Source organism: Podarcis cretensis (genome assembly GCF_951804945.1).
Source record: "Podarcis cretensis genome assembly, chromosome: 2".
In the NCBI taxonomy this organism is placed as follows: domain Eukaryota; kingdom Metazoa; phylum Chordata; class Lepidosauria; order Squamata; family Lacertidae; genus Podarcis; species Podarcis cretensis.
Genome location: NC_137171.1, coordinates 50,214,135 through 50,228,023, shown reverse-complemented (window position 1 = coordinate 50,228,023; position 13,889 = coordinate 50,214,135). Strand labels below are relative to the sequence as shown.

The window sequence follows — 13,889 nt, the reverse complement described above, 5'->3', positions numbered from 1 at the left end:
TACTTTTATGTTTAGGCTGGGATTACATTATGGCAGGGGCTATTACTGAAAATACATTAGGAGATATCCACCCTGAACATCGGCTGTATTTGCTGATTTATTCACACTTATAACATGTTCACACCTTCTGTATCTCATCAGCAAAACCATCAAAGCTTTTGACTCCTTCTAATTGCACTTAGATCTTTTACAAGTATGTAGTTCAGATATTTCACACTCTCAAGTGTCTCTCATTTAATACTTGCTTGTCCACTCCTGAGACAGCCATTAAAGCCTTTCTTGTTCCCTTTAGTGGCTTTCATTAACACTAGCTTCCCTGCCCTTTAATCCCTCCTGCACCCAATCAAGTCTTAATTGACTCTACATAATTTTATCTGGTTACTTCCAGCTATTCTAATTTGCAATAAAGCATCTTCTGTGGGCATCCAGGCCTTCTCTTGAAGCAGTTATCATATGAAACCATAGCCATTCAGTCGGTGCCTCTTTCCTTTTAAATTACACAACAGAGTAAGAAAACATTATGGCTTGCATCCAAAGAAGCACCAGCATAAGGGGAGGGGAGAAGGTGACTTTTCCATACTCTCTCCTCCCCTGGGTAACCCTCCAATCCCTCTCCTGAGTGTTGGGGGATCCTGATGAGTGAGGTGGGTAATTGCCAAAAATTCCCTCAGCCCCCTGTGTCCACCTCATTTCGATGGATTCTGCAAACCTTGGAAGAGTCTTGGGGTGAGGTGAAAAGTTGCTGGAGAAGGGTGTGTGGGAAAGCCACCTACTGGCAACCTCCTTCTTCCAGCAGTTCTCCAGATCCAAGCCACAATCAATAGCCTTCATATTACGGGGTAGTGGGGTGGAGGGAAACAGGTAAACAGAATGTTGAAACTTGTCATTCAGTACTGCAACAAATGCATTTCTCCATTCAGGTATCAGTACAGTGGTACCTCTAGTAACAAACTTAATTCATTCCGGTGGTCCGTTATTAGGCTGCAACCGTTCTTATCCTGAGGTACGCTTTCGCTAATGGGGCCTTTGGCACGTGATTTCTGCTCGCATCCCGGGGCAAAGTCCGCAACCAGGAGAAGCTACTTCCAGGTTAGTGGTGCTCTTAACCTGAAGCGTGCATAACCAGAAGTGTTCCTAACCAGAGTTACCACTATATCTGCATCATTATAATTCTTTAAATGGAATATGGTGATTTTGATATAACAATAATGTGCCTTAATTAGAAATACCAATGAAAGGGGAAAGTATCAGCCTTTTTCTAACTACTCGAACTACAAATCTTTGCTGCTGTAAAGAAGTTACTTACCACTTCCAGATCAGTCTTCAAAACTAGTTCCTAATAAAAGAAATTCATTTCACTGATGTGGTCCGGCACAGGCATATTGGAATACAGACAAGAGAGGAGAGCAAAAGTCATCTAGTTCTCCTGTGTTCAGCCAACCTGTAGTTTGGATATTGCCAGCTTCAACTGTTGTGATGATGGCTGAAACGGCGGTTTCTCATTCCTACCCTACGCTCATTCTCAGCTGTTCCTCTACTGAGAGCTGCAGTTTTGCTTAGGGATGCAATGCAAGGTGATCTTGGCTTTGGAGAGAAGGAGCTACTAATGGTTGAAAGTTATGTGTTATCTCATAATAGGAATTGTGGAAAGTTGGCTTCTCTTTGAAGGAGGTCCTCTTTGTAACCTTAGTAGATTTGGCAGTAGTTGCATCTGAGGTGGTGGGAAGACAGAGAGAGACCTATGTTGATTAAGGGGATTAATTAGCTACTGGTCCAGCAAGGAGAACAGGGTGAAAGCAATTAAAGATCTCCTGACCCAGGCCCTCTCTAGTCAAAGTAACGTTGGGTGTGTTTCATCAACTACCTATCATCTCTTAAAAGTGTTACTGCTTAATGCTTATTTTTTGTTTTTATTGATTCAATATTTAATCTTGGATTAAAATGCACACAATCACTCTATAATGGTTTATGGTAACCTGGTTCAATGTTGTAATATTGCATGTTACTCTCTATCAATTAGGAAGATCTAGCCGGATGAGGTTGATTGGATGTGACCCAGTTATGTCTGACCAGTTTCCTGGCACAGCATTAGTGGAAAAACTGATGGGCAACAGGGTGAATGAAGTCACTTGGCTACACAGGTTTCCCATACACCAAATCACATTGTTTGGTGGACTCTAGGTTAGGGGATTTTGCTTTCATAGTGCCCTCCTTGTTTCCTGGTAGAATCTCACTGGCCTGTAGGTGGTCTCTGATCCAGTATTGAGATTATCCAAAACACTGGTCTCAGATAACTTCAAAATCCATACTGAGGCCACTCTTGCCAATGATGCTCAGGTTTTCGGGACTGCCCAACTCCCAGCACATTGCTGAACTGTCATGTGATGTGCACTCTCATCTGCAAATTTATTTGAATTTTGATATAATTTGCTTGGGAGCAGAGGAGATAATGCATCATGAATTGATGATGACTTGGTTCACCAACAATGGCATCATTGGTAATAATTCCTGTAAAAATCTTGTAAATGAGGATATAAATGTAATTTCAGCAGCTTCCAGTCCACAGTAGGAGTATTTGAAATGTTTGTCCCCAGTGGCTGATGAGTCCACTTGGTTTTCAGACTGCTGCTGGGATTTTTGTTCATGTTGTTGAAGTCTAAGTTTATATTTGGAACAGGGTGGTAGCTTGACTGGGTGATATAACTCTGAGATGTCCTCTCCAACTGAAAATAGACGGCACTGCTCCATGGTATAAAAGGTAGCTCCAGGCAATAAACCAGCAAAAGTACAATAGTCATAACATAAGTAGTGGCAAGTTTTGGACAAATCCAAATAAGCATCAGTCTGTGTTTATTTTAGAGACTGATGCATGGCGGCTATAGTGGCAAAGCATTCCGTCTTACTGCTGTGGTCATTTAGAGCAGAATACTCAATGGCCCATTGTAACATGTTTGCAGAACACTTTGTGAATAAAATTGCTCTCATTTCCATTGACTTACACCCCAGGTTGTCTTCAGGGCTGTGCTATGAGACCTTGTATTGCAGTTGCTTGGTTGCTTTTCACTTATTGTAGCCTGAAGATGTGGGCAAGGTTCTTGAACCTATCTGCATCATGGCCTTGTCCAAACTGATAGGATTTTAAAAGATACCCAGTCACCCTAAAACTTTCCTTGTGGCTTCCCAAAAGCACCTCAAAGTAGCATGGGCTTTGGCTGAAGACACGGGTGAATTCTAAATGAAGTCAACACAGTTTAAAGGAATCAAGACAAAAAACATTTACTGAAAGACAAAATAAAGATTCTTAGCATATAAGAATAACAAGGAGAGGTTGCTAGCATGTAAGCAGCTTCTGATTGGAGCAAATGTATAATGGAAATCCTTTATAACTTCTGGGGTAAAACCTTCCCTGATTACCCATGGCTATTCTCTGCACAATCCCAGTATGGCTTTCTTGCCACCTCTCTCCCTACTGTACAAACTCTTGTTTGCCCCTGAGATCATGCCATGATCTGATCTCTGAACACCAGCTACACTCAGAAAACAGCTTCTGGATACATGACCTCCAAAATATACCAACACCCCCCCCCCCCAAGAAGATAGAGGCTTTCTATCCTCAATGAAATCTACCACCACCCATTTTGTTTTCTGGTGCAGTGATTAACAAATTAACCCCATTAATCCCCAAACCAACAGATAATATTTGTATTTCCATATAATATAAAAGCAGAGCCCATACAATCAGTCTACAGTTCATTTTCTTCGCAATTCTGTTTCCAAATTATCAATCTGCTTCAGTAATCTTTCCTATTCTGTTCCTGTACTTCACACACACACACACACACACACACACACACACACACCGGCCTCTAATGAATGTTTTACTATTATCTCAATCAGTACCTGTAGAAATATCTTCTGTTTGATGAGCTCTTTCTGGCACATCTAATTATTACAGCAGATAGGTAAATAATATTATCCTTACCTATATTTATCACTAACATTTATAATCTGCATGGGTACTTGTCCTACTGTTGTGTTACATATCTTTGTATTACGAGTGATTGGAATCATATCTCCGCTTGAATAAGTTGTGTGGGAAATAGAATAAAAAGTATAATCTCTTGGATACTTATGTACTGATATAGTATCTCCCTGAATCAGTTAGCATAAAAGCCCTCATGTTTACTCATACATTAGCTGGTAATTTACTAGCCTGTTTCATATTCCTTGAAATATTTGCCTTTTTTGTGTCTCTCTGTGTGTAATCTATCAATCTTAGGAACTTGAATGGAACAGTTTGGATCCTCAGTAACAGTTAATAGCAACAATATTACCTGTCTTCTTTAGGGAATTAGCCTCTCTTAAGAATCTTGTTACCTAACACTATTTAGTTGCACAGCCGTGGCTTCTATAAAACATTTTCCTTTTCTTTCTCTTCACCACCCCTGCCCAATTTTCTTCTATTCCCTCTTTTTGTATAAACTAATGAACTGATATAATTGTAAACTAATGATAGAAACAATAATATTGGTTGGAATCCTTCTATATAAATTTGCTGTTCTTGGGATATCTGATCAAAACAATATTGATTATTTAAGAGATATAAGAACTAATAAATATTGTTTTATCTTTTCTTTAAAGAAATTATTGCTGATTATAGTAATGAAAATATTTGAATGGACTTTTAAAATTAATTAAAATACTTGTTGATTAGATTAAGAATTTCCTTAAGATAGGATGATATAGAATGAGCTAAAGAAGTGGAAAGAATGGGATGGAAAGAAGGAAATCAAAGGGGAAATCTGTGATTTTTTTTTATGATAGGGAACGAAAACAAGAAAGTCAGATAGAGGAAAAGACAAAATCATGTAGTTAACAGCAGAAGAAAAGGGAATTTTCCAATGAATTATACAAATATGAAGAAAGAGCAGGAAAGGACTTACTTACGAGTTCAGAAACTAGAGCAATATAGGAAAACTAGAGCAAGAAAAGGATAACTTAAAGCAATTGCTTCAAGAGAGAGATCAAAAATTTATGGGACAGATTAATGAATTGTCAGGAATGGTTTTTATGATAAAAAAAATCAAGATATGCATAGCCAAGTGCGGATGCAAGAGCAAATGGGTAAGAAAATAAAGGAAGTAATTGTGTTGTAGAAAGAAGAGAAATTACTACTGAACACAGTTTATACAAACAAGAGGTCAATAAGTTCCAATAAAGGTTGAACAATTAGTTTCAGAATTGAGACAATTAAAGCTGAGAGGTCTTCCAGAATAAATTGAAGGTGACAATCTGGTTGGCTATCATTTAAAGATATCTTAGAATTAGACCAAATGTGTGAAATGATCATTGAGTAGGCATACAAAATTATTTCATGTTATGCATAATGGAATAAACTTGATTGCGACACTTTTGTAAAATATATTAGCTTCTGAGTTAAATATGCTATTTTTAAGAAACCGAGGCCAAGAAAAGAATTAAAAATTGAAAAACTTAATATTGAGGTTTTGACAGATGTGAGTTTGTACATATTGTAAAAGAGAAGAGATTTAAAATGATTGACCATATATTTGAGAGAAAGAGACATCCAATATGGTACCCTTTTAGTCTTAATGTTCAAATGGACAAATAATGGGTGGTTGTCTGGAATGTGGAAGAGGCGACTCCGGTAATAGAAATGATAGAAGAAACAAATCCCAAGAAAAAAATCTCATAATAATTTATAAAATATAGGAAACTCAGTTGAATGCAATAAGGCTTCCAAGTTGGGTTGCCAGTAAACTTTGTTTTTGTTACTATTTACTGGACTTTTTTCTCATTGTAAATAAAATAAATATTTTTCCTATTAATGTTTGGGGGATCGATGATGTTGTAAAATGGAAAAAAAGTCTTTTCTAAATTAAAAAAGACAAAACTGATGTTGTTTGTTTCCAAGAAACACATATATAGAAAGATTATGAAAGCTTACTTAAAAACAGATTCCTTGGGATAGTATATGCTGCATGTGGAGAGAGAGAAAAACAAAAGGAGCAGTAATATATATAAAGAATCAGGATTGGCAGTTAAAAAGATCAGTATTCCGACCCAGATGATAGGCTCAATTTACTGAATTTAAGTGGACCACGGGGTAAATATATGTACCTAATGTGGGTTTTTTAAAATATATTTTTTTCAAATCTTAACTGACTTTGCTGAAAACAAAATTATATTAGTAGGAGACGAATGGTTGATTTGATAACCTCTGTAGCTAATGTTTCCTAAAGAAGGGCATGGTGAGATCTGTTTTAAAAATAAGCCTTCATTGGCCCATGTTTTCCAGGAATTCTAGGCTGGTTTTGAATATTTCACTTACAGACAAGGCAATTGGGTAGATTATGGTAGATCAGTTACAAGTTCTTAATGGACTGCCCCTCAACTTTTAATAATGCATACATTCATTATATTACTTGTATGCTGCCTTTCCACAATTCAAACCAGGTTCAAGGCTGTTTACAATATGAAAAAATTACATAGCTACAACATAACAAAAGTAGTCATAAAAATAAATAAAACATTTAAAAGGACACAAACTGAACAATTTCGACATAAATAACAAGATCTAAATGAAAGATAAAAACAAGAGCAACAACCACTCTGAGATCTTTGGATGAAGGGGAGTATATAAATTTAAAAAATAAATAAATAAAATAAAATAATAAAATAAAATAAAATAAAATAAAATAAAATAAAATAAAATAAAATAAAATAAAATAAAATAAAATAAAATAAAATAAAATAATAAAATAAACAACTCCCACCCTAGCCCAAGAGTCTGATCAGCACCCTCAGCTTTTTGTAGCTGGGTCAGTCAGGGCCCTACCCTCCCAGCCCAGGTGGAAAAGGCCTTCAAAGCAGGATGTTGGTCTTCCAGGACTGACAGCCAAGATGGTCTCTGGCGGGCCCTGCCCTCCCATGCCAAGAGGGCAGGGGAACAGGTCTTCCAGGACTCACAGCAATGATGTGCCATGTAAATAGTCTTCATGATTATGCAACACCATCTCAGATAATGCTGGCTCCTGCCAGTAGCATCAGTATACTCTGCTTCTCCTTCAACGCAAGCATTACTTACATGCCATTATTGGGAACCTCATTTGTGCCCACTTAATTAAGACTTGGTGAACTAAGCCCTCTCTAGATTTACCACATTCATTAGAAACCATTTTCCGCAAACTATTTAGGGGAAATTCTGGTTTATCAAAAACAATTTTTTTTTTCATGGGGCGCATTTAGATTCCTTGCTCAATTGTATTACCTATAAATTTTTCAGCTCATCCCTAGATTGTACAGGAATGCAGGGTGCTTAGCAATTGTGAGGATAAATGAATTTTACATTGCCTGTATGATAAATTTCTTTTCATCATGTAAAAGCAATTATGTAAAAGAATGTTCTTGAAATGACCACCATTAGTTGTAAAACTGCCATGAACTGCATGGACGGCAGATTTATCACTAGAGGAGAAAGGTCTAATATAACAGGTAAAATTCATTAGAAAGCGGCTTTCTTATTAGCTTGTAAAATCTTGATTTTCCAGAGTTCCTCATCACAGAGGGAACCTACACAAGTTTAAGCAGGGTCCCCTCTTCATAAGGTCACTTTTCAATTCACAGAGGGTTATGGGATGAAGGGCTGAGCTTCAATACATTAGTATTGTAGACAGCTGCTGGAACATCTGAAGAGGGCAATAATCTCTTTTGGATGGTTGCGTACAGATACCAAGGGCACATTTGAGAAATAAGGTCACATTTTGAGTATTTACTATACAGCTTGTTTAGTGGTTGCAAATGTTCTCTTAAGCTGTGCTTCCTAATGATATGCTAAGAAATCTCACAAACTGTGACTAAGCTTTAATAATGGGGTAGAGGAAAATGGCGGGAGACCTGAATTGATTTACCCCGTATCTCTAGCTGCTTGTCTTTGTTCCAGCATTTTGAAACAGTTTACCACAGGTAGAATCACACAATATATTCTGTGGCAACGAACACATCAAAAGAGTTCACTTTGTATTAAATGCTGAGCATGGTAGAATGCCAGAGGTCAGCAGCTGTCACCTCAAAGTACTGGCCTACTTTTCCCAGGTTTAAACAAAACCTTAGAGGTTGGAAAGCAGCAATAACGATTTATATCACTGTTAAATTCATAATGGGGGAAACTTTTTCTTTTGAAAGTTAGTCAAATTGATTTAAATTTTACCTCTCTGAGACAGGTAATACCACCGGGCGAAGTCTAGGAAAAAGTAAGAAAACAATTTAACAAAAAAAGACTACATACACTTTTTTCTTTTCGTTTCAATGTAAAGCTGGATGGGATCTATTCTTGATGTGAAGAGGACCCTATTTTCTATATGATATGTTTGATTCTTGTTCATTGGATGTGTGACATTTCTCATTGCATGGCCCTGCCGTCTTCCCCAGATGGTAGTATCAAATGCAAGGCGTCCCTCTCCCTCATATGAAACCATATGATGATGAATGACAGTACATAAACAGGAAGGCAGCATGCTTTTAGTCATGCAACCATGCAATCAGCAGGAAAGCTCACAAAGAAAGAGGACAGAGCAGAAGAGTTTTGAGGAACGGTGATCCCAGACACTGTGCTAATAAAAATCTTTTGGAGACATAAGATACGTGTTGTGCAATTTGAAACATCTGTTAAAGAAACTGGAAAGGTTCCCCTTTTCAAGAATAGAAAGCTTTAATCTTCTGTTTTCTGGTCAGCACTTTTAAGCAGCTATAGGAAGGAAGAGTGATTTATGCAAAGGAAGCAACCCCAGGTAGATTTCAGCTTTACTAACCAAAGTCATCAGAATAATTACATTTTTATAGCAATAGCTCAGTGCAATGCAGATTTTTTTTTGGGGGGGGAATAGAATTATTAGTAATTAAGTAGAAAAGATAAGACCACCCCCCCTTTGGAGTTAATTCACACCCAACATTCCATGTCTCATTTCAAAATCCTGTAAATTAGATTGCAGTCAACTCCCATGGGAAAAATACAATGAATTAGCAGCAACTTTCACAATATACTAAGAGCCAACCCCTTTTCATTCTTGCATTCATGGAACAGAGGTCCACTTCTGTGGAGATCCAACTTCATTGCCATTGCTTTGCTCGCTTTCACTTTATGTTAGGTGAGACCCTTAACATATGAAGCACCTTCTCAGTTTCCACTTTCATCACATTCTCCAGACCACAACAACCAGTTTTTCCCCATCCCTTGAAAGCCACTAAATAAGTCTCCCGTGGATTGCTTATATACATCATTTGTCCGAGTGCAACCTGTGGTGTCGCATGAATGTGTTGCAATTTACAGCCCCCTTGGAATTGGACAAAAATTCTATTAACACTCTCAGTAGGGGCATACACAATTTAATCAACCACAAAGAACAAATTCTGTCTTAACCCAGGGTGGAAGAAACTCCAAGTGTAGTCAAAAGTTAGGGGATGTGTGAAGAAAACTTGTATTCTTAACTGTCTGCTGTGCTATTTGCAAGGTCACTTTGCACCAGCACCGTTAACTGCAGTTTGCAAAATCCTACATATATTGCTCGTGTGAATTCCATTTTAAGAATGTGAGAAGCATGAATTGGATGATAGTACTGCAGTATTATTTCTGTTTCCTCCAGCACACACTCACAAACACACACATGTAACAAAGAGAAAATCAGATTAATTCTAGCTTAATTGAACTATAACTACATTCATGCTGCAGCTCATTTCTTATGCTTTTTGACAAATAGGTAAATAAAAATGTGATCTGCTGTATTAACACACTGTATAAAACAGATTACATTCTGAATTCCTGCTGATAACGCACACAGTGAGTGACATTCTACTTAACATGTGCATTTCCTAGTTTGTTGTTGTTTTTGCAGCTGCTGTTTTTGCAGATTATAAGGACAAAGACTAAAACAAAAAGAGAGAGAAATACTACAGTAAGTTTAAGGTAAAAAGCCCAAATGACATTTGGAGTTTTTGGAAACAAAACAGATACACAGAATTCTAATGTTGTCAGTCAAGTTACTTTGCCTTTAATAGGAAAAGTTAGCTAGGAGTATGAATAAAAAACACCACAATGAAGGTTCCAAAGGGGAAATACAGAAATCTTATTAGTGTGGGTTTTTACAGAAATAGGTTTGTGACTATTATAAACTTCTTCACAAATCTCTGCCTCCCTCATCTCATTTTGGTACCAATACCAAGTAGGGATTTTTCTCTAGCTCCCTGTAGGCTAGAAACAGTCAGGAAATATTTTGAAAAACAATTCACAGTGAGAGGTACAATATATTGGAAATGGTTAGGGATATGCTTTTAAAAATGTTTGTTTCTTTGTTTTCAGGTCATTCGTAAGAATAGGTACTGATTGTTAGAGGGAATTCAGAACCCCCTAGCATAGTTCAGTGTTCAGCTCAGAGATTAATTTGAGTTAGGTCTTATTGCTAGAGTTCATGTAAAACATTAGAACTAAGATCTGCTAAGGAATCCCTGCTGGAAACTAGATACTTTATCATGGTCTCAATTATCTCTGTGGAAGCTACAATGTGTGAATTGGCCTACTGTAATGTGTTCTGCTTGAATATAATTCAGAAACTTAGACTGGTGAAGAATGCATCTGCCCAATGTGTGAGAATTAGCCTAGTCATTTTACACCTGTGGTATAAAGTTGCATAGGTTACCAGTTTTCCTTAACCCAAGGTGGCTCGAACCTATAAAACTCAACATGGATTATTTCAGGGAAAGACTCCATGCATATGGATTTCCCCAAAGCTTAAGATCAGACAATGAAGCCCTACTTCAGGTTTCAGCAAGACTGAAAATTGGCAATTTTACACCACTCTTCATCAAAACTGACACCAAGAGGTTTCAGAAGGTTAAAAATACCTTACAAATTATGAAACCCACATATACTAATGCATAAAACCTAAATTGTGATCCCTCATTGACGATTCATTCAGTGAAGGGGAAAGAATCCCCAATGGAAGAAGTGTAATAATAAATCTCTTCTTCAGCCGTCCAGAAGTTCCAAATCCAAGAGGCAAAACAATATATATGGCGGTATGAAAATGAGGGACAAAGGTTAATCTGGATGGGATGACAGGCCTCTTCCTTTCTCAGAAAGGGGTCTGGAAGAAGAGGCTTTTGCTTTTGGAGTACTGGTCCAATTGGTCCTTTTGGCTTTTGCTTTTGGAGTACTGGTCCAATTGGTCCTTGATTGCTTCATGTGACAGGCCTGTTCAAACATGATTCCCTAAATCAGAAACATGGTTACAAAGCATGGATCCACATGGATCCTCAGGATCTTTGCATTGGGTCACCCCAAATTCACCATCAGATCACATAGCATGTCCATGGCTACAGCCTGCACCAAAAAAATCACGCACCCACTGTTGCCTGGGGCCACAATGGTGCAAAAACGTGGTTACAAAGCACAGATCCACAGGGATTCTCAGCATTTTGCATTGGGCTACCCCAAACTTACCATCAGATCACATGTCTGTGGCCACAGCATGAGGCACAAAAATGATACATCCACTGTTTCATTCAGAATTTTTTCCCCTTGTTTTCCTCCTCTAAAAACAATGTGTGTGTTATGGTCAGGTGCGTGTTATAGAGCAAAAAATATGGTATATCTATATATCTATAAATACTTGGCAAAGTTAGCAACTAGTGGAAGTCCACAGTTCCTACAATGGAAGACCTATTGGTTCATTGAGCTCAAACAGTGGCAACGAGCAGAAATTCAGCTCACTGCTTCTCCTACTTCCCAGCCTTGACCTTGGGCTTGCCCACACTTCTGCCCATCCTCTGCCTAGAAAACACAGGTCTGAGTGCTTTTGTGTTTGCCCCATAGGTTTCCCCTGGGAAACTCACTCTTTACCACTGAAGCAGAACAAATAACAATGGTCTGATTCAGCAATAAACTATGGGTTTTCCTGGAGAAAAGCAGGGAGGCAAACGGATGTGTGGATGAGCCCATTAATCACCCATGCACTGATAGTACATAGGCATTCCAATTTGCATTAGATGTTGTTTCTTTAACATTCAGCTCACATGTATGTTTGTGTGTGTCTATATGTGGACTAGAAGTGTCTTGACCTCATTTGCATTTGCCCTAATTGTCAGGTATCTACCATAGTTGCTCTGGTTATTTTACATGAACCTTCCTTTGAAGGAAGCAAATAGAGAAATTGGTTTGCTGGTAATTTAGTATTCTGACACACTCCCTTGTATTTTATAAGAGATATTTTTCTCTTCTATTCTTCATGGCCACTTTTTGTAAGATGCACATTTTCATTCTGCCAGAGAGTTTCTGCCATCCAATCCCGCAAAATGAGCATCTGTGTCCTCTGCTCTCTTGCAGGAGAAAGGTGGCTGTGCATAAAAGAGCTGTTTCAGATCCTTCTGTTCTATATCTTTTTGGTCTATCTTGAATGAATTAAAATCTCAATTACTCTGCTTTCCCCCTCCATTTAAATATGCTTGAATTTTCCTAGTGGAGTCACAACAGTATAATTTGTGGCACTAATAAATCCTCATTTTTTAGGGGCTGCCAGTGATAATATGAACTTGGCTATGCCTCTGAATCTAAGGAAGTAACTCTTTACATTTCACATACTGAAAGAAAATGACAAAGTGGTAAGTTGGGGGTGTACCAATCACTAAAGCAAAAATGAAACAAAAAGCCTATTTAGTTAACAAATGTTTCCGCAGTTGAACATGTTTTGCATGTATTATTGGCCTCCAGAACCACACTCCTCCCTCTTCTCCTTCAGCTCTACAGGAAGTCCCCTCTTTAAGTACAGTGGTGCCCTGCAAGACGAACGCCTCACATGACGGAAAACCCGCTAGACGAAAGGGTTTTCCGTTTTGGAGGCGCTTCGCAAAACGAATTTCCCTATGGGCTTGCTTCGCAAGACGAAAATGTATTGCGAGTTCCTGCGGTTTCCCCCCCTTTCCCCCCCTTTTCCTAAGCCGCTAAGCCGCTTATCAGCTGATCCGCTGATAAGCCACTTAACAGCTGATCGCTAAAAGCCGCTAAACCGCTAATAGCGCTAATCCGCTAAGCTGTCAATGGGCTTGCTTCGCAAGACGAAAAAACCGCTATACGAAGAGCCTCACGGAACGGATTAATTTCGTCTTGCGAGGCACCACTGTACTTCCCCTTCACCCAGGAACTATGCACATAGGAGGGGAAACGATTAAGCAGTCCTGTGCTGTAATTGGCATCCTCCTGTGACTGCGTTTCAATTTAATAATATTTTATACTACCTTTCAAACATATTGTCAAAGTAGCTTAAAATAAAATATCAAAATATCAGGGGATTGGACATGTGCCTCATACATATCTAGTCTGGTTCCCATATTGCAAGTCAAAAGCTTGGAATTTAGGAGAAACTACCCTATCAATTCTGTATCTTTTATATTCTATTGAACAGATGTACAGTGTTTATGTTGCTGTGAATGAGATCAGAAATCATAATTCAGCATACAATGCTAAACTAACTTTGGCCCTTAAAAGTGTACCTATAGATTGAACTCTCAGAGGTTAACAACACTCTCTTATTACTCAGACAGCCCAACAAAGAGCCTGAATAAATCCAGTAATTCAGCGGCCCTGTTAGCTAATACATTTCTTTTATGGCCTGGGTGGGTGATATGATCCTTTTTAAAAGTCAGGATTGCAATGCAGTACACACAGTGACTAAAGCAAATATAAATGAAGAGATATAAGTCGTGCATGAGGGATTTCCTGTTCTATTGAAATTGCTTTTTCCACTTAACCCCAGAAATATGAGAATTATCCACCTGTATAAAAGCAAGGGATTGTTATAATGTCTCATGCTTGCCTCTCT

At 38.2% G+C, this 13,889-nt stretch overlaps 1 protein-coding gene and 1 long non-coding RNA gene across 11 annotated transcripts in view; one reads left to right on the top strand and one right to left on the bottom strand.

Annotated features, from left to right (window-relative positions):
- KCNIP1 (potassium voltage-gated channel interacting protein 1) overlaps nt 1–13,889 on the bottom strand; it is a 575,203-nt gene that overhangs the window by 18,992 nt on the left and 542,322 nt on the right. For 2 of the 10 annotated variants that reach the window (XM_079964898.1, XM_079964900.1), the window contains exon 2: nt 8,231–8,263. The exons of 7 other annotated variants lie outside the window; for them this stretch is intronic. In XM_079964898.1, the coding sequence (XP_079821024.1) occupies nt 8,231–8,263 (33 nt within the window). Of the gene's footprint in view, nt 1–5,968; nt 5,999–8,230; nt 8,264–13,889 lie in introns of all 10 variants that reach the window. One more of the 10 variants, XM_079964894.1, reaches the window with a different exon arrangement.
- The window catches only part of LOC307209635, a 57,841-nt gene continuing 52,231 nt past the window's right edge, over nt 8,280–13,889 (top strand). The window contains exon 1 of the long non-coding RNA XR_013835671.1: nt 8,280–9,982. This is a non-coding gene — a long non-coding RNA (uncharacterized lncRNA). The remainder of the gene's footprint in view (nt 9,983–13,889) is intronic.